Source organism: Mus musculus, chromosome 5 (assembly GCF_000001635.26).
Source record: "Mus musculus strain C57BL/6J chromosome 5, GRCm38.p6 C57BL/6J".
In the NCBI taxonomy this organism is placed as follows: Eukaryota; Metazoa; Chordata; class Mammalia; order Rodentia; family Muridae; genus Mus; species Mus musculus.
The window spans coordinates 5,128,815-5,150,747 of NC_000071.6; the positions used below are offsets into that span (position 1 = coordinate 5,128,815).

Below are 21,933 nucleotides of genomic sequence, written 5' to 3' on the forward strand. Positions count from 1 at the left end.
AAAAAGATTCATTAATTCCTTGGACACGACTATGTATCCATAGCCAGCCCGTTGATGAAGCTGCTCTGAGTGATAAAGCATCAGATTTGCTCTGTAACTTCTACTTAGAACATTTATTTGGAAGAAAAAGTTTAAATGTAGGAAATATTGTTGGAATGTAAATCAACTAGGCAAACAATGTTCTACACTGGAATGATGAGCCAGGATTGTTTGTTTAGTTGGCAGAGCTGAAGCCACATGTCATGTTTTGGCTGCACAAGACCCCCAAGTAATATATGTGTGGTGTTTCATAAGGCAAACTCTCTTAAATGTGAGTTAAAGTGATAAAAATTTTGTCTCCTCTTCCCACTTCTCTATATTTCCTGTCTGCCTCTGTCTCTCTCTCTGTCTTACTCTGTCTCTCTCTGTCTCTCTCTCTGTCTTTCTCTGTCTCTCTCTATCTCTCTCTCTGCCTTTCTGTATTTCTCTGTCTCTGCCTCTCTCTGTCTCTCTCTCTGCCTTTCTGTATTTCTCTGTCTCTGCCTCTCTCTGTCTCTCTGTTTGACTTTCTGTGTCTCTCTGTCTCTCTGTGACTCTCTCTCTGTGCCTCTCTCTGTGTCTCTCTCTGTCTCTCTCTGTCTCTGTCTCTGTCTCTCTCTCTGTCTCTCTCTCTCTGTCTGTCTCTCTCTCTCTCTCTCTCTCTCTCTCTCTCTCTCTCTCTCTCTCTCTCTCTCTCTCTCTCTCTCTCTCTCTCTCTCGCCCAGGGGGCCAGTGTATACAAAAACATTTAATGAGATCTCTAATATACCAGATACCCTTGCATGCCCTAGATGGGGAGGGAGTCACTGTTCTTTTTATGTCTCTATCTCTGTCTCTCTCTGTCTCTCAGGGGGCCAATGTGTATACAAAAATATTTAATGAGATTTCTAATATACCAGACACTGTGGCATGCACTAGATAGGGAGGGAATCACTACCCTTGTTAAACTTGGCTCATTTAGAAATCAGGACAATTGTCCTACAGGGATGGGCCCTCAGCACAGTGCCTCTGCCACTGATGAGGGGAATGTCACAGTGTTCAATTCATACATCTGTCTTCTACAGTCTACACTAATTTATATGGAGCCCTGGTTAGAGATGAATGCATGAAGAACCAAACCAACACTTAAGATGTTAGACCAACAAACATCATAATTTCACAAATTAATGGACATTTCTGAGTGTGTTTTATAAAATTTGCATAACTGTGAAAATGCATTATGTTGATTTTGGTGATCTTTCAATCATGTATGATATGATTTTTGGCCATATTGTCTTAGGATAGAGCATAGCAGAATTAATAAGACAACTACCTCTATTCCTATTGTGATTAGTTATAGTCTTTTGGTTTTCCTTCTTTCACTGACAGTTTTTGAGCAGTAATTCATATACTAGCATTTGTATACAATTTAAACACATGTTTTTGAGGGCTCAGGACATGAGTGCACATAACCATGCTACCATCACCACAAACAAGGCAACAAAGGGAGTAGCCATGGCCATCTCCTACATCCTCACAGCCTTTTGTTTATATTCATTTGTTCATGGTTTTGGTGAAAAGAATAGTCTATGTACTATCTGGTCTCTTAACTGTTCATGCATAATATTGTATTGATAACTTTAGGCAACATGTAGTTAATTGCTAAAACCTATGTATCTTGCAAAATTGAAATTTGGTCCATATCTGGTAAGCTCATTCAATTTTTTCGAGTTAGTTTGGTTGGTTGGCTAGTCAGTTAACTAAGTAGTTAATTAGTTTTGGTAGGATCTCACTAAGTGGCCTTAGCTGTCGTGGAATTCTCTGTGTAGAGCTGGTGACTTTGAACTAATAGATCTCTGCCTGCTTCTGCTCCCTGAGTGCTGACATTAGAGGCTTGCGCCACCATGCCCACACTGCTTCTTCTTGTACATCATTATTACTAAACACACAATGAAAATGATGCTCAAGATTTCTTGCTCTTTTACGATTTAAAGCAATACACAATAGTTATGAAATTAGGGGCAAAATACATTTTTATAATCATATTAAGACTTTACTATGCCTTACATTTTTCATCATACTATTAAACACAGCAACGTAGCACTCATTTGATTTTATCAATATACTTTGTTGTTTTTATCAACAAATTCATTGCTTAAGCTTTCTGTTTAAGTAGAAGAACATTTTTTACTAGCACTGTTGCAACTGAATGTTCTAAATGGTATCATATTTCTCTTTCAAGTCTTAAAACCATACATGAAATACAGAGAGCTATACCTTCATATTAGGTCATTACAGAAGCACCTTCCTTTTCAAACCTGCTAAGCCTTTGCCTGGTCAAAGGTAACCCTGCACACCTCTCATCTGAAGGCACTGCTGGAGCCATGCTTCTCAGGGGCTCATGAGCTCTGCCACTGAGACACAGCCACCTGGGGCGCCATGGCCAAGTCCTCGCTTTGAAGCTTCCAGCTCATGACATCCACATGCTGTGAAAGTGGGAAAGAAACTCAGTTTCATAAAGTTTTAGGAACCTTTCATGGTACTTGGGAGGATGAACAAAGTTCTATTGCCCACTAAATTGCTGGGCTAATCTCCTCCAAAGTCATTCCCTTGAGTTTGTTGTTGTTGTTGTTGTTGTTGTTGTTGTTTTAATTTTTTTCCATATCACTAACATTCCAACCCTTATTTCATTATTCTCAGAAAGCTTTAAGAAAACTCCAGTGTTGATGGGAACAACATAAAAGAGCTAGGATTAGAGTTCCTTGTGAAAGAAAAGGGTGGCGATGCTTTATACTGCATGAGGATTGTCATAAATACGAACCCTTTTTCACACAGACTTATATATGTACCTCAGAAAGCCACTAAAACTGTAACTAATGGAAAGCAAAGATACAATAGTGTCCAGAAATTTGTCACAACTTCTTCCTTTCCCTTTACACTGAAGATTTTAATGAGTGTGGTCTATTGATTTTTCCTGAATTGTTTACCTTATTAAGTTATTTCAAAAAAAAGTTTTCCCTTGTTTTCTGAGGGTTTTTTTTTGGGGGGGGGGGTTGTTTATTTTGGTGGTAGTGGAAATTGATTCCAAGGTCTTTTACATCGTAGGCATGAACTTGTGGTAGTCTGAATGATGACCACGCCTCCTCCCCCCAAGTCTCGCAAATCTGAACCTTTCATGGTACTTGGGAGGACCCCAGCTGTGGCAATGATTGGGGACATTGTGGAGAAGCAGTTCAGTGATGTCAAGTTGTGGGGTCCACGGCCTCATCACAGCTCTAATCTGCCTTCAGCTTTGTGTTTCCAGTTCAGGACATGAGCTCTGAGCTTTGTGTTTCCAGTTCAGGACATGAGCTCTGAGCTTTGTGTTTACAGTTCAGGACATGAGCTCTGAGCTTCCCGGCTCCTGCCCATGCCTCTGGCTTTTGACATGCTGCCCCGACTAAGAGTGTAATTCAAACATGAAAGCAACGATACAACAGGGTCTCAGAAGTTGTCAAACTGTCTTGCCTTGCCCCAGGATGGACTCACCACTTCTGAAGTCATAAGTCAAAATCAACCCTTCCATGAATTGCTTTTGGTCATGTATCCTATCACACCAACAGGAGTAACAAATGCAGTTCTCTGCCATGGAGAAGTTTCTCCACACCATTCCCTTTGGAGACAGAATCTCACTAATTTTACCAGGCTAGCCTTTAGCATGGTCTCCAGTCAGGCCTTATATTTGTGACTCTCCTATCTCAGTCTTGTGACTGGTTGGAAATACAAATATATGCCACTAGACCCAGTGAGAAGTATTATTAGTGACATGGAACGATGAAAATAATGCTCCTCAGGAGGAAAGTTCCAACAACTTTAAAATATGATAATATCATTATAAATTTTGGGAAAGTTTAGATTGCAATATTTGAGATTGATTTCAGAGCAGACTAAATAACAAAGCCACATGTTTATGTATGAATATATAGACAGATAGATATGTATGTGTATATATGTTTGTGTGTTTAACTACAGAGCAGGGGACCTTATAGGGCAATAATATAGAATCTTGCTTTATGAAAACAAATCTCCTATTCCAGTTATGACCAAAGTCTACAACCAAGTACAGCCACAATGAACAGGGAACATATACACCAATCAGAAGGCAAAGCAAGATGGGCATGAAAATAACGCAACCTAGCTCTCAGCTTTTAAAGTGGTAAAAATCATAGTTTTATGCAACAGTACAAGAGAACATTAAAATTAACAATGAGCTCAGCATGGTGGCACATGCCGATGATCAATCGCAAAGCTTGGGAAACTGAAGCAGGAGGAGCTCATGTTCAACTCGAGCTGAGGCTCAATAGCAAGGCCCTGTTTAAACACACGAAAAAGAAGCCACAGTTCTCTCAAACACTCCTCCACCACCCTGTCTTCATCTGTGTCTCAGCATCCTATGCCCACATCACACCCCTGCCTTCCTACATTACACCCATTCAATCCATTCCTCAAAGGCATTTCAATTTACAGACTCACCATCTCTTCCTAGTGATAGGGCATATGCAAAAAATGTATATTTCTGCTAGATATGTTGAGAGCAATCTATCTACAGGAGTGGGGAGGAATTTTCATTCTTATAGTATCAGCAGTCTAAATACAAAGAGGAAGAATTTTGCTAGCATAGTACAAAAACCTTTAGATAGTCTTCAGACGAATGAGCTTTATAGTGAGTAACGGACATAAAATCAGGCTAATATATCTACAGAAACCGGCAATGTCCTTGAAACTCTGACTTTAGTGGTTCACTGGAGCACCATGTAACTAACAAACAAGGTGTAGCAAAGGGGCTTCAGCACAGAGAACAGATGGAGACACAGAGACTAGTGAGAGGAAGGCAAGCACCACAGGAAAGGGAAGAAAATCATGGTAAAGGGAGATCTAAAGAGGAGGCAGGGCCATCAGAAACCATGACCATACTCCTCACATGTGAGTGCCTGTCCTGTGGTTGATTAAGACCTTCAATATCAATGTCCAGTAGCACAGGGGCTAGGGAAATTCTCACTCACGCAAAGAAAAATGTGTATCAGTCTTATCAGCAAATATTACAGAAGGGAGTGGATTACCCTGTTTTGCTGCCTCCTCCATAGAACCTCAGCAGATGACACAGCATCTCACATACACATGCTTTGTTGCTTTATGAGCAAATTGCCCTTTCTTTTAAAATTTGAAGATATTTTCACAATGTAGTTGTTAGTTTCTCTACCAGGTCTGTTAATTTAGGTGTCCCAAACATTTGCTTTTTTATTTCCAGTTTAATTACCTAATTAGATAGAAAAAATAAATATCCTTTCTGTAAAGCACTGTAGAAGATAGTAAGTATAGATAGGAAAATCTAGATTTTTTAGAAATATGTAAATCAGACATACTAGAAAACATGAATGGAAAGCTCCAAGTCCAATCCATCTCATTACATTACTGGCTCCAAATCATGAAGGAAACAAAAGAAATTATAGTTGCATTGATGTGTGAATCTGCTTCCTTTCTTGGTAGCATGTAATATATGCAACTTGCTAGCTTAACTGCCCTAGTGCAGCATTACCATATTATTCAAATGTATCTATCATTTATATGTAAATAGACAAGATGAATGGCTTTTTCATGAGACAACAATGTTCAAATGATAAACAGAGGCGGACATTAGCAAGATAAAACTGCTTCAAATATTCATTCTTTCATACTTTTAAAGAAAATGTGTTTTTTTTTTTATTTCAGTAAAAATAGTGTGGTAATTATAAAAAATGGGACTTTAGTACAGTCAAATTACTGGTAGCTATTCTTCTCAATAAAAAGTCTGCATCGATGTCATTTGTATCTTATAAATTACATGTTCTCGGATCCATCTGTGAAAACTCGGATGCTAATTATCATGGTTACGTTCCATGATTCCACAGTTAAATGCTGAGACGCTGTTACACAAACACCATATGTTTTACTGAGGGAAATGAAGAAAGATTAATTACCATTGCAGTTCAGGTCTTTGAGCAGTGACACCCTCAACACAAGAAGATTGTTACATGGAATGCTATACAAATTGGAAGCTTTAGCTAATATATGAAATAACTGAGGTGGGAAACTTGGAAGCCTAAATTGTAAGGATCAGGATCCCCGGCCCTGTTCCCTCCCCCCAGAAGAATCTACCTAAGGGTGCTTTTGTAAAACCAAGCTATAAATCCCAAGGAAACAACCATTTGTGTTGTTTCTCAATTCCTTCGATAGAGAGCATCATTTTTGATATGCCTACAAATCACACTGTAAGCATACTAGTAACAAACAGGCTATAAATAAACCACATGTCTAACGAAATGCATACTCAAAAGCCTGTCACATGGCCATGATTTTATGCAAATGTATGTCACATGTACTCAGAAAAAACATTCATTTCATAGAGCAACTTAAAAACCAACTCACTAACACTGAGAGTTTTATTCAAACGTGACACATGCAGTCTAGACCCCTTCTTATCTCGCTTACCACGTATTCAAAGACAAGGGTCAGGGTTTCCTTAGTGTGGATGATGTCGTGAAGCAACACGATGTTGGCGTGCTTTAGTCCTTTCAACAGGGAAGCTGTAAAACGACAAGGACAGAGAAAGAATTTATCATCGGGTGCCATGAGCCAGCACGTTTCATTATCCACGTGGTAACTCTCAGAAGGAAGATTTCTACTTCCCATGTTCTCTAAGCCAGGAACAATTCAGAATAACGGGTGGAAGAACAAGATTTTAATTTACATGAAACTCTCCCAACCATTTCACCTGTCAGTTGTTAGTAGTCTAGGATAGGTTGCACTGAGTTCAACAGAGGCCACATCCTTGTTGTGGTTCCAGTTCTTTCAAACATTAGAATGTATTTGTGTGTGAGAGCACGTGTGTGTGCACATGACACAGTACACATGTGGAGGTCAGACGATAATCTTCTGGAATTGGTTCTCTCATACATTGTAGGTTCTGGGATAGAACTCTGGTCATCAGGCTTGGCAGCAAGCTCCTCTACCCACTGAGCCAGCTCACTAGCCCTCAACTGAGTTATTTACTACCAAACATGGTTTCGATTAGCATATGCTCCATGTACATATATCCTAATACTGTGTGAAGAGTCATGTAAATATCAACTAGACCATATTGCTTCATGCTATAATTGAGTTTTAAATCTGTAATGACTTGCTGAAGAGAATAACAGTTTTAACAGTTACTGAGGGTGCAGTTAATGTCTCCAACTTCAATTGTGGCCTAATTAAAGTATCATTGAGTTCTCTCATTTTATTGCTTCTTATATTTTATTTATTTTTTACATTTGTTTGTGTGTTTATGTCCTAATTAGCTTCAGCTGTCAAGCTGATATAGGTCACAGTTATCTGAGGAAGTGCCCATTATGGGGTTGCCTCCAACCACACTATGTCTGCTCTGTGTCTATGGCATGCCTAAGATGCAGGAGGGCCCAGCATCCTTAGGCAGTTGTGGCTGGGCTCAATAAGAAAGCTGGCTGAACAGAAGGCAGGAAGAAGCCAGTAAGTAGGTAAGTAAGTAAGTAAAGAAACCTTTCTCTAAGGTTTCGTCTTCAAGTTCCTGCCTTCTGCTCTGATTTGCATCTGTTATTGACTATTGCCTATGAGACATAAGAAACCTTTCCGCACACAAGGTGTTTTGGGGCATAGTGTTTATCACAGCAATGGAAATCAAGCTGGTATGCATGCACATGTACACACGGGTGTAAGTGGAGGTCTGATGTCTTATTGTGGGAGTCAGTCTTTTCCACCACGGAGTTCCCCGGTGTTGACATCAGGCTGGCAGGTTTGACAGCCTGTTCCCTTTGCCTAACTCACCTCCCCAGCAGCCCTGCTTCTTTAGGCTCTCGGGGTGCTAGTGTCCACTGCACACACCTGGATCATACTTTGGTTTGTTTGTGAATGAACCTTTTTAGAAATGTGTATTGTTTATGTCTGGACTTAACTACTCTGCCTTGAACTATCTGCTTTGCCCTTAACCTAACATGGCCTACTCAAGCTTACTTAGTGGATCTTTTATGATCACTTCTCTTTTATCCTATCATACTGCCATAGGAAAGTGAAGTTTTACAAACAGCATATAACTGAACCATATGTTTTTAAATACTATTCTGCCAATGTCTGGGTTCTAATTGGGGGATTAGGCCATTTACATGTATATTAGATGTTAAATGTGGCTTGTTTACCATTTGCATCTTTCTTGAACACCTTGCAATTTAGCTTTCACTTATTTGTTTGTTTTTATCTTCTACATTTCTGAGGGGTTTAATTAACACTCACTTCATTTCATTTTTCCCTTTTCTTTTTACTCATTTTCTGCTGAGCTTTATTATTTTCAACCCAATGAGGCTTTCTGTTTGGTTCATATAGCCAAAGGGATGAAGGAAAAATATTTAATTCATATTACAATATTCTAGGTAGGTTCTTTAGTTTTGTGGTGGGTTTCTGGTGAGATCATTAGCTAAAGTGCACAGGTCCCTACCCTCCCTCTCCCCCTCCCCCTCCCCCTTCCTTCTCCTTCTCCTTCTCCTTCTCCTTCTCCTTCTCCTTCTCCTTCTCCTTCTCCTTCTCCTTCTCCTTCTCCTTCTCCTTCTCCTTCTCCTTCTCCAAGACTCTCTGTTATCTCTCTTGTAGGTGTAGATTCCTTCGCTCGGCCCTTACTCATTCAATGGACTGGATGCTGAACTGGAGAGTCATCTCTCTTGCTACTCTCTTCCTCCTCTATACACTAGGTACCCACAGGGGAGAGGTGAGCTAGCCTTACCCATTGCACATGCTCCTTCCATCCCCTGTCCTTCCTTCTTCATTTTCAATATCATTCAAGGTGGACTGCCCTTTCTTTATATAACATCAGCTCCACAGAGGCAATGCTTTCCAAGAGCCAACACTCCTGGTGCCTCACAGCTCCAACCTTCTTCCATGTATGTAGGCATTGCTGTCAACCACATTTAGTCTAGCGTTCGTCTTCTTGAGTATTTTCCTGAACTTCAAAGAATCTATCCTCTTTTTCCTCTTCAGTTTCTTAGCTCTCTCTTGGGCCTCCCCAGCAGTGATGACTGTACCCACGGGCTTCTAAGGTTTTCTATTGATCATGAGGGATGAGTCAATTGTGCTATCAGGGAGTGTGAATGAAATGAATCAAGAGCAGGCTGCTAACCTCCAACCCCACAAGAAAAAGGACATCTCTCCTGTTGCTACATCCCTACTTGTACACAGTGCTATGCACATGAAGGGACTCGGAATTACTAGCTGCCACTTATTTCTGCCTCTCAAGAATGGGGTATCTGCAGCCTCCTGACAGCCCTTCCTCAAGATAACCTGACCTTCTGCTTACTCCATAATTGACACTAGCCACATACTTCGGGCTGATGGCGTCATTTTATCTTAGCACCCTTTCATACTACCATCTCCAGAAACCAGAGAGGCTGAGCTACCACGGGTCATAATTTCAAGTCCGGGCCATTAAAATCTTGGAAATGCCCTTGAATATCATTCCTTCCCCCCATATATGCTTCTCCCTTTTATTACAAAGGAAACTACACAACTCCAGTCCTGAGTCTCCACAACCACAATTTTTGAGACACTGCCATAAAAACAGAAAAGATTCAGATTAACCTATAGATTTCTGCTTTTATGAGCATATATTTGGGTAGTTATTTATTTTATAATTTCACATTATCTCCCAACAATACTTTTTAGTGAAACTATAAGGCCAAAAGACATGAGTAGATTTCAAGTCATTACTTAGTCCATGTAAGTACTGTATTTAGTCTTATGTCTTTCTAACTCTCTCTGTGTAAGAATAAAGAATGTGCATTTGTGTGTATGAGCCATAGAGCCCAGAGGAGGTTGACGGGTCCCCTGGGTGCTGGAATTACAGGAGGTTATAAGTTACCTGAGAGGGATGCTGGGAAATGAACTCAGGTCTTTTCTAGGAGTAGTGCACACTCTGAATTGCTGGACCATCTCTCCAGCCCTCATTCCTTAATTCTCTCATGGAAGTAAAAACATCTAAGTCTAAAGGTTGTCTGTAAATTTGACAAGTAATGGCTTGTAAATATGGTTATGATTTTAATCTTGTAGTTCCTTTTAAAACTTTTCTTATAGGGAAATAATTTGAAATTATAAAAGAAATACACAAATACATTATGTCATTAATTCTAGTAATTTATAATCTCTCTTTTAATTATTCAATACTCTCACCAGTTTTTACAACTAAAACCTTAATAAATTTCCAGGACTAGCTTATTTTAATCTGTAGAACGAATTCACATTTGCTGATTATCTTTCTGTACTTCTCTTCTGAGGCTGACTTCAGAAGAGACCACTATTTCAAAGCACAGCAGGGTATTTGAAATTGATGGCTAGTATAGTACTTAATACCAACTCTGTGAAGGAATAGATACAAAGGAAACAAATTAAAGCCCTACTGAAACCACATTGTAAGATAGGACCCTGGCTATGTGAGGCAAGTTTCAAAAACATATTATGTAACATTATTTGTAATCTTGTCCAATTTCGTTTTTCAATACCCTCTTATGTTGTCAAGTTTAGTGATGACCTATCTGTATGGATAAGACGCTAAGAAAGAACCGAGGCTTTAGTACATTAGGAAGCCACACTCAGAGCACCTCTGCCTTGGCTTCTTTCTCCTCTCCCTCTATTACTGCCTTGCTCTTCTTCCTGCTCCCTTCTAAAGCTTTTCTTATTTCTTAAAATAATATCTTTACCCCTTATATGCATGCACTACTGTGTTTTCCCCACAATTTCAGCAACACCAAATTCCTGTTAAATTTTCATCTTGGACAGGAGTGGCTTGTTTGATTGGTTGGTTGGTTGGTTTTGTTCTTTGTTTTTTGTTTTTTGGGTTTTTTTTCTTTTTCTTGAAAAATTATTAACATCACAGCATTTTTTTTCTGTAATTTGACCAATGTCATGTGATGTTTAAAAGCCTCTAGTTACCTTCTAAATATGTCTCAATTTTGACAGTTTGTAGATTCCAGAATATATTTATGTATGCTTTCTCAACAGACTGGCAAATAAATAAGCATCAATATTTGAAAGTAAGTGCTCTTTTTGAGATTAACATAATGAGTCTATAACTGGAAAAGGACAGAGTCACTAATTCCAAAGGTGATGACAGAAAGATGGCATTCGACAGAGGAAAACAGCCAGCAGTCTCCCAACACAAGGGCAGGTGACAGACACGACCCACTCTGTAGCTGCCAGCCCAGCAGCCACTGGTTGTAGCTGGTGCCCAGTGCTGTAGTTTCTGCTGCCATCGAGGCAAATAAGTCTCCTGGGTGCCAAGTCAATCCAGAGACCCACACCAGTGAGTTCCGGAGCTAGTCTGTCCTACAACAGCAAGCAGTGTCAAAATAACGTCCAGTCTGTCCTACAACAGCAAGCACTGTCAAAATAACGTCCTTCATAGACCTAACTATATCCTACATTTACCATGTGTCATTTTTTCATAGTTTGCATACAAATCCAATCCTGCAACATTTGCATTGCTCACTCACTATGCCTTCTTTTTGTACCAAGTTTGGCCAACCATTCAGGTACATTTCAAATTCAATTCACCAGGCATGTTTGAGATGACACAATTGTGCATGCTACAACATTTTCAGTTAGGATTGAGGGTGCAAAAAATCATAACTTTGGGGCTCTGAAGTCAAAACAATATGAGAGAAAGTTTTCCATTCAAAAAACATCAACTATGGGATGCAGGAAACTCCAGTGGAATGTGGCAAGCTCTATTTATGGCATCAGACACACACCAGGAACTCCCACTTTGAGATGTAGACAGTCTCCACTCTGATCTAAAGGGGGTGAATTTTATACATAAATTTTTTCCCAGAGTTAAAAATAGAATCTGAATCACTACAGAAAATCAAAGTAGATTCATTTGATTCAATTCCCAAAGGCTAAAAGAACCCTTCTTTAGAATTTGAGGATGTCAAATTCTCCTAAGAAAGCTAAGACTGAAGACACATAACAAATCTTTGTAACTTCAGTGTTTGGAAAGAAGTTGGATATTTATTCCCTGTCATCTCTTCTGTATGTTCTTTGTCAGTAGGCGAGGGGTAGAAGTTGATACTTGATTTTGCCCAGACAATAATAATTAGTATTCACAAAGCCCAAGCATTCAACCATGTCTCAAGTTACAGACAACAGATAGACTTTTTTCAACCCACACCCTGAAACTCACAGTTTACTTTAAACAGTAACAACTTTCAACTGAGAACTCCTATCTCACTTGTTAGTAACTTCTGTTTTCTCAGCTAAAATATTGTGAGTGGGAAAATCATAAGGAAAAGAAAGTGATGCCTCGTTTTCTTGTGTCTGTGGTGGGATGCAGTTACACAGAATGAGAGCAAGCATGTTCCCTGAACAGTGACAGGCGGCTCCTGGTATTCCACCCACCTTGTACAATGCATGCTGCCTAGCTCGACACAAGCTTGAAGAACAAACAAGCACACATGCCATAGTTCTACTCATTTCTGGTTCTTCTCTCATTCATATATATATATATATATATATATATATATATATATATATATATATATATATATATACACATACATACATACATAGAGAGAGAGAGAGAGAGAGAGACAGAGAGAGAGACAGAGAGAGAGACTCGGACTAATAAAAATGTGATTTTTATCTTCAACAGTATATTTCCCTTATATAATATGTGTGTGTGTGTGTGTGTGTGTGTGTGTGTGTGTGTGTGTGTATACAAGTTCATATGCATGTGGAGACCAAAGATCAACACTGAGGATCTAACTCAGTTATGCTTATATTTGGAGGCAGGATCTCTCAATAAACCAGGAGTTCATCATTTTGTTCAGACAGGCTAGCCAGCCTCAGAAGTCCTCTGTCTCTTTGTACTGGGACTACAGGCACACTCAATTGCTACATTTTCTTCTTTTTTAAATATAGATTCTGGCCTGTTATAGCTGTCTCTGGAGGCTTCACCAGTGCCTGACAAACACAGAGGAAGATCCTCACAGCCGACCATTAGAATGAGTACAGGGTACTTGTCATGGTTTGAATATTCTTGGACCAGGGAGCACCATTTGTAGGTTGGAATAGATCCGGGTGTGTTGGCACACACCTTTGATCCCAGCAATTGAAAGGCAGAGTCAGGCAGATTTCTGAGTTGGAGGCCAGCCTGGTCTACAAAGTGAGTTCCAGGACAGCCAGGGCAACACAGAGAAACCCTGTCTCGAAAAACAAAAAAGACAAAAAAAAAAAAAAAAAAAAAGGAGGTTGGAATAGGTGTGACATGGTTGGAGTAGGTGTGTCACTGTGGGTGTGGGCTTAAGACCCTCACCCTAGTTGCCTGGAAGTCAGTCTTCCACTAGCAGACTGTGGATGAAGACATAGAATTCTTAGCTCCTCCTGCACCATGCCTGCCTGGATGCTGCCATGCTCCCACTTTGATGATAATGGACTGAACCTCTGAACCTGTAAGCCAGCCCCAAGTAAATGTTGTTTTTTATAAGACTTGCCTTGGTCATGGTGTCTGTTCACAGCAGTAAAACCCTAACTAAGACAGAAGTTGGTACCAGGGACTGGGATATTGCTGTGATGGGCCTGACCATGCTTTTATTTGAAAGAATGTGGATTTTGGGACTTTGGATTTGGAAAGTAGTGGAATGCTTTAAATGGGGCTTAATGGGTCATCCTAGTAGGAATATGGAAGACTTTGTTGCTGGGAGTGATTTGAACTGTGTTGACCTAGCCCAAGAGATTTCAAAGGAGAAGAATTTCAGAATGTGGCATAAAGACTATTTTTGTGGTATTTTGGTAAAGAATGTGGCTACTTTTTACCCTTGTCTGAAAAGTCTGCCTGAGACTAAGGTGAAGAGACTCAGATTTATTACATTGACAAAGAAAGTTTCAAAAAAGTCCAGTAGAGACTTTATTCTCTGGTTGAGTCTTATGAAGAGAAGTTTGAACAAGCATAGCAAACTTAGAAAGGAAAAATATAAAACATATGGTTCGAGTATTAAAGGGGAACCAGGAAGTGAAATGGAACAAAATCCTGTGTTCTAGGAGATAACAGATTAAGGGAGTGGGACCTTGGGGCAAGATCCTACCGAGCTAAATTTAGATCCAGGGATGGTGGTACACACCTTTAATCCCAGTAGACAGGCATGTTGATCTCTGCGTTTAAGGTCAATCTACACAGCAAGACCCAGGATAGCCAAGCTTAGGCAGTGAGGATTTGGAAAACAGAAAGCCAGTGACAATGTAATAGTACAAGTGGGTTATGTTGTAGTTCCTGCAAGCAGCAGAACTTCCCAGCTTCAGCCGTGTGGCTCTGGCTCTAGAGTTAAGAATGGGAGGAACTCTGGATAGTCCATCTTTTTGTCTTAGATGCAAACTTTGTCTCTGTAACTCCTTTCATGGGTATTTTGTTCCCTACTCTAAGGAGGAACAAAGTATCCACACATTGGTCTTCCCTCTTCTTGATTTTGTTGTGTTTTGCAAATTGTATCTTGGGTCTTCTATGTTTCTGGGCTAATATCCACTTACCAGTGAGTGTATATCTAATGACTTCTTTTGTGATTGGGTTACCTCACTAAGGATGATATCCTACAGATACATCCATTTGTCCAAGAATTTTATAAATCCATTGTTTTGTATGAGGCTATGCCAGTGCCTGGGAAATACAGAAGTGGATGCTCATAATCATTTATAAGGTGGAACAAAGGACCTCAATGGAGAAGCTAGAGAAAACACCCAAGGAGCTGAAGGGGTCTGCAACCCTATAGGTGGAACAACAATATGAACTAACCAGTACCCCCAGAGCTCGTGTCTCTAGCTGCATATGTAGCAGAAGATGGCCTAGTTGGCCATCACTGGGAAGAGAGGACCCTTGGTATTACAAACTTTATATGCCCCAGTACAGGGGAATGCCAGGGCCAAGAAGCAGGAGTGGGTGGATAGGGGAACAGGGCGGGGGGAGGGTATAGAGAACTTTTGGGATAGCATTTGAAATTTGAAATGTATATAAAGAAAATATCTAAAAAAAAAAAAGAATGGAAGGAACTACTAAGACAATTGATGCTGGTTAGCTGGAGCTAAGAAATTAGCAGTGATTAAGAAGAGACTAGCATCATTGAGACGAAATCTTCTGGGAAGTGTTTTCTGGGAGCACAAAGAAGCTGTGTTCCAGAAATAGCCAAGGTTGTACCTCGTGCTGCTGCTGGACTTGGTAATGTGTAAGAATCACCCAGGCGATACTGGTTTTGAAGGCACAAAGGAGTCATGAAGAACAGCTGAGACTTGGCACTGTGAGAAGTCATGGAAGGTCATTAGAGAAGGGATAGCCAAAGCTGCAGTTGATGGCCCAGGACTGGAGGGGTCATGCAAAGGATTTGAGGCTTGGCACCATGAAGAGAGCCTATGAGAGGCTATTGGTGAAGCCTAGTTGTAGTGGAACACCCCAGTGTATTGGTGATGTCAGTACCATGGGATGATCACCAAGAACAGCAGCCGTAGTGGAGTGGATCAACCTGAGCTTAGAGTGCTACAGAGGACAGAGATGGAGAAGTGATGCCAACCCTTAGGAGGAGCCCAAAAGATCAAGTGGAATCCCAGACACTGAAACAAGAAGCTGTAACATTGAAATTGTCTTGGAGACTCAAAGATGTTAAAGATGCCAGAGCCATGGGATACATGCTGAGGAAAGCTGCTAACAGGGAGTGGAACCAGCCTAGGAGAAAGTAGTTGTTGCATTCAACAAAGATGAAAAAGGAGTGGAGATCTGAAGACCACTTTGACATCAGCCATGGAGATGCAGAGTTTGGAGTTTGCCCAGCTGGTTTCCTGTCTTTCTTTGGGGATTACAGGTAAGTGATTGGATGAATCTCAGAAGAGACCTTGAACTTTGGACTTTTAACATTGTTGAGACTGCTATAGACTATGAGGACTTTGTATTTTGCATTTTGCATTATGCTATGTTTAAGTATGGCTCCCCATAGACTCATGTATTTGAACAAGTCTATGGGGGACAGGGAGTGGAATGTCATGGTTTGTATAATCTTGGACCAGGTAGTGGCCCCATTTGGAAGTGTGGCCTTGTTGGAATAGGTGTGTCACTGTGGGTGTGGGCTTAAGACCCTCACCCTAGTTGCCTGGAAGTCAGTCTTCCACTAGCAGCCTTTGGATGAAGATGTAGAACGCTCTGCTCTGCCTGCACCATGGCTGCCTGGATGCTGCCATGCTCCCACCGTGATGATAATGGACTGAACCTCTGAATCTGTAAGCCAGCCCCAATTAAATGTTGTTTTTTATAAGATTGCCTTGGTCATGGTGTCTGTTCACAGCAGTAAAACCCTAACTAAGACAGTCCCCAATGAAGGAGCTAGAGAAAGGACCCAAGGAGCTGAAGGGGTTAGCAGCCCCATAGGATGAACAACAATATGAACTAACCAGTAACCCCCAGAGCTCCCTTGGACTAAACCACCAACCAAAGAGTACACACGGTGGGACTCATGGCTCCAGCTTCATATGTAGCAGAGGATGACCTAGTCATTCATCAATGGGAGGAGAGGCCCTTGGTCCTGTAAAGGCTCTATGCCTTAGTATAGGGGAATGCCAGGGCCAGGAAGGGAAAAGGGGTGTGTTGGTGAGCAGGAAGAGGGGGAGGTGATAGGGGGTTTTCAGAGAAGAAATCAGGAAAGGGGACAACATTTAAAAATATAAATAAAGTAAATATCTAATTAAAAAATAAAGTTGATAATCTTACAAAAAATTAAATAAATAAATATAGTTTTTGGGGGAACTGAGCGCAGAGCATCTTCCTGTTCTTTTACTACACCATCTCCCCAGGTTTTGAAGTTTTTATACACATACTCTGTGAGTTATGTGGGGAGAAGTCATGGCTACTGCAAAGCACAAGGCTAAAATAAATATAACATCATGTAGACTGAAATCCCACACAGATTTCTTAATAGTGTTTTTGCTTCACAGATGTCATTCAAATGTGAAAAGGTAATGGTAGGCTAGAAATAATTTAACAATACCTGCTTTTGCCCCCCCAAAGCCTACATACTGTTTTATTTGCTTCTTAGCTTTGTTTTCCTACAGGGACACGGGCAAAAATTCAATTCCCCTACACGTTCCTATGACTTGGCCTCTTTGAGTTCCCCAGTGACACCGAGCTGGAGCACACCCTTGGTCTTTTCAGCTTGCATCTAGCCCCTTAACATCAATAACCTACTTATCCATCTCTTGACTAACTGCAAGGATCAGACATCTGGGAGTTATTTCCACACTGCAGCCACATACACAATACTGACGACTTCCTATATCACCTCAAAGAACAGACTCTGCTGTCAGTGTAGCTAAGCCATGAGAACTGCCAATATAGGAAGCAATATTACATGGTTCAACCCGAGGAGGTCTGACTGACTCAAAGTGATGTCAGAGTTTTCACAAGCTCATTGTTACATTTGCCACCATTAGTATCCAGATCAACGAAGCTGCCGAGAAAGAGCAGAAAGAATTGACCATGAAAAAGGGAAGACGCCAGTCCTCAAACCATTTTTTCTAGGTTAGAAGAGAGAGGAAAAAGAGTTTAATTTCCATCTGTACCTTTTGGTATCATTTGTCTTGCTTGTGACAAAGATAATATTGTTTTCATAATTTAATCTGTATCTGGAGAATTCTTTATTTTCATCAGACTGGCTGACATAAACGGTGTTCTGATGCTTTGGTGCACAGTTACTGTACAGGTACAGAACAAGCCCAGCAATGAAACCCTGTGACCAAAGCTGAGGCTTTACCAGCTCATCTTCTGTACTAAAGAACTAGAGAAAATATAGTGACGAGGGCTTCCTTTTCTCCTTTTCAACTCAACACTGAGAGCCCATGGTAAATAATAATTCTCTCTCATACTAGACAAGTTGTTGGAAGTATTCATTCTCTAAAGAGTAATTTCCTGGAAGTTAAAATTAATCCTCACATTGCAAAACACATCAAATCCTGCTGTAGACCACTTAGCTCAGCCTACAAATGGCCCATCATGAGGTCTACCACAGTCTAGTTCATCTTGTGCCCATTTGCCCCAGGAATGACCCACACAAAGGCAGGCACTACATAAATGTTGAACACTAACTGCAAGTGCATGCACAGCAGTGGGTGAGAACATTGATGATGGTGGTCCAGACACCGACTTAGGGCAAAAAGACAGAAGACTTCATAGCACAAGAATTGTTTGGTTGGCTATTATTTGGCTATAAAGGCTACCTTCAATGATTTTAGGGGTTCATTACATTGTAACTTGTAGGACCCTGCAAAGCATATCCTAAGGAACTTATGTGTCTTCTGAGAAGAAAAACTTGTAACAATATGTTATTATTGTTGGTCACCAAGCTTCTTAATTCCTCTGGCTGAGAACAATCATTTATATCATATATGTTATTATTATTGGCTAAGACTTAAATCAACCAGTTTTTATGTAAAACTACATTGATAGCTTCTGCTGTCTAATATAACTGTCAAATTGACACCTAGGACAGACAACTCTAGGTACACGTGCGAGCAATTGTCTAAGTTACCTTGGAAAGTGTCCATGAGAGATGCTATTCATTACTTTAATTGATGTAGATGACACCAATTTGTTGTGAATGAGACTATCAAAGGGGAGGGCACTGTGGACTGTATGAATTGGATAGGGTAAATCAAACACTAGCATGCCTGAAATATCTGCTTTCCACTCATAACTGTGGGTTTAGCATGCTCCATCATACAGCTGCCATAGTGACTTCCTTTCAGTAATGGGCTGTCACCTGGAACCGTGAACAAAAATAAGCTCCCTTTCCTTTAAGTGGCTTTTTTCAGGGAATCTTATCACAGCAACAAGAAAGGAAACTCACAAGAAGTTAGTGCTTTCATGCAAACATATATAAACTCAAGGTCATTGTCTCCTTTGTCATGGTTCCATGTCCCAATGCCTAAAGAAATGCATGTAAGATAGTCAGAGGTGCAGTGGAGAGAGAGAGAGAGAGAGAGAGAGAGAGAGAGAGAGAGAGAGAGAGAGAGAGAGAGAGAGAGAGCCATGGTAACAAACTCCAATGAAAGTTACAATCCTCAGTTAGAAGGTAAAAGAAATTCTTCGTTTTTAAAATTTTAAAAGCCAGGTGGTGGTGGCACACACCTTTGATCCCAGCACTTGGGAGGCAGAGGCAGGCGGATTTCTGAGTTCTAGGCCAGCCTGGTCTACAAAGTGAGTTCGGACAGCCAGGGCTATACAAAAAAACCCTGTCTCAAAAAACAAACAAACAAACAAACAAACAATAAATAAATAAATAAAGTAAAAAATTAAAAATTAAAAATAAAATAAAAATTTAATAGTACTTTGGCATACATTTTTATTGTGTTCAGTTTTAAATAGCACAAAAAGGAGGAGGAGGAGGAGGAGGAGGAGGAGGAGGAGGAGGAGGAGGAGGAGGAGGAGGAAAAGAAGTCAACTCATAGCATCTTTGTATAAATAAACATTGATAAGGTCATGGATATTTGGCCATTAAATCACATGACACTTTCCAAAGTCAAGCATGTACTGTAAAATGCTACAGGAATACTTTGGAAAACAGACAGCTCACTGTGTAGAGACACTGCAAACAGATCAATATCCCAGACAAGAGAGGACAATGAAAACTGAATGCTGATTTTGGTTGGGGCCAATCTGCAATTCTAAGCATACTAGCACCTCATTTAACTCAATAATGAACCCACAGGAAGAAAGTTACACACTGCAGCACAATTTAGGTTCAAGTGCAGTGTCCTGAATTACACAACTCAGGAGGAGTTCACTTTCTGTCTGTCCCACCATCATCACCACAGGCCCTGGCAAAAGGTCAAAAAGGTACCTGGACCTGGACAGTTCACACTTGCCTAATGAACCATCTGACCCCTGGACCTGGACAGTTCACACTTGCCTAATGAACCATCTGACCCCACAGACTTATTGCAAGGCCATTGGTATGCTAAGCCCAGCCTGGTTCCCCTGCCAACTACACAGACCCTCCTTTTCAGTGACCACAGATGCATGGTGCAGATGAGGAACCCCAAGTCCCCCTCTCACAGTATCCTGATGTTCACTAAGACATTTAATCTAACGAGATCAATTACAGCGTTAGCCTGGCCCTTGAAGCACGGTGGACAAGTCGGAGAGTGCCAGGCTCCACGTGCTTGGATTTCTCTTTTGCTCCAGGCTACTGTAGCTAAGGCACCATGCAGGAGCTGCCACGATAAAGATGGTTCTTGTTTATGTCAACTCCCAGAGAGCAAAGCCTTACTTAATGACTTTGGGCAGATGCTCCTCCTGACGTTTTCTGAGACGACTTCTCCAAGTCTCCTCACCAATAGCAAATCAGCTGGGTTACAAACACCATAGCAATGGCAAGAGCTTGTATTCGTGGCTCCCACTTTCCCCTTAAAAACCATTTCCACCTGGTCAGAAGCCACCAACACTAGAGCTGTATTTTACACACGCATTCTACAAATGCTCAACTCAAGGCATACGCACCCATGCTTTAGTGTGAGAGCCACGTGAGTAAAAAGATAAGCTGCAGATTAAACACTTCATGATTTTGACTTTGCCAGGTAAGTTCTGTTGGTTATAGCTTGAGAGGATCCCAGCTACTCAACAAACCATACACAAAAAGAATAGGTTTCTCTGCTGCTAAATTAAAATGATCCAGAAAATTTGCATCTCTGTCACTACTATTGGCAACAGAAGAATTCAAGGTGCATCTGTTGTGTAGGTAAAAATAGCCTTAGCGTGTACTGTGAGTCTTAGTGAGGGAAGCAAGGCCATCTTGGTCTGTGACTGGTACCAGCCACACTACATGCTTTTGCATACACCAAACTCATCTCCTGAGAATCATGGCAACCCTCCATCATTAGTATCACCAACCAACTTCAAAAACAATAATTAACATCATTGGCTTATATTCCCCTTTCTAAGAATGCCATCTAGCTTCATGTGTGTTACAAAGACAGCATGTTAAATACATTCATAATTTGGCTTTACAAAGGTGACTTATTAAACAAATACAGTGGAAGTAATCCTCACCAAATTATAAGGGGGAATAGCAGCCTCAAGAATTCTGAATCCAAATGTCTGACATTTATGAACACAGAAACTGAGAAATGTGGGCACAGGTCTGAAGTGCCAGGCTTCTCAGTCCTGATTCAATACAATGGCGCTTTTGGAATCAAATTAAACATTGTCTGTGCCTCTGTCTTCATTTTTCTGTTTCTGTTCTTAGAAATGCTTTTCCCCCAGTAACCTTGGATATCATTCTTCTTCAGGTGTTTCCTGGTGCTAAGGGCAGACAATCCTTAAGCTAAGGTAACTAGAAGGACATCAGATATACCTTGATTGTTGTGGATACTTAACTTGGAGAATTTCTTCTGTAGTAAAGACTTTTTAAAAGGTGGTAATAAGAAAAGAAAAGTACTAACCGGAAAATTGCTGTTCAAACCAGCTTTTAAAAATTGCTTTTATCTGGTCAAATTCCCGTCTCTTTGTAAAACCTTTCAATAGCATCCTTCCAGGGTTCAGAATTGGCACAATAGGCCCTCAATGGAGCTCTCTTCACCCTACAGCAGTGATGCCATGCTCGGGGTGCACATCTGGCAAGGCTTCTCTGTGATTCCCCAGCACTTATGGCCTCTCAGACTTCTGCTAAGTTATCACTATACCTCTTTTCTCATTTACAAGTTCAAGTCTTAAAACAGTCATTTCATTTACAAGCCCTCTCTGGCCCACACATTTTAAGTCAGAAGCATTTTCTACCAATTCTTCCACATAGTATTGCCCGGTCTTTGTATCAAAATTATTTGATGGCCTACTTCAACCTGTCAACC

The 21,933-nt window shown here is 40.6% G+C and overlaps 1 protein-coding gene across 5 annotated transcripts in view; it reads right to left on the bottom strand.

Moving 5' to 3' along the window:
• The window catches only part of Cdk14 (cyclin-dependent kinase 14), a 576,868-nt gene that overhangs the window by 325,431 nt on the left and 229,504 nt on the right, over positions 1–21,933 (bottom strand). For all 5 annotated transcript variants that reach the window (NM_011074.3, XM_006503544.4, NM_001310448.1 and 2 more), the window contains one exon: positions 6,505–6,599. In NM_011074.3, coding sequence (NP_035204.2) covers positions 6,505–6,599 — 95 coding nt within the window. The remainder of the gene's footprint in view (positions 1–6,504; positions 6,600–21,933) is intronic.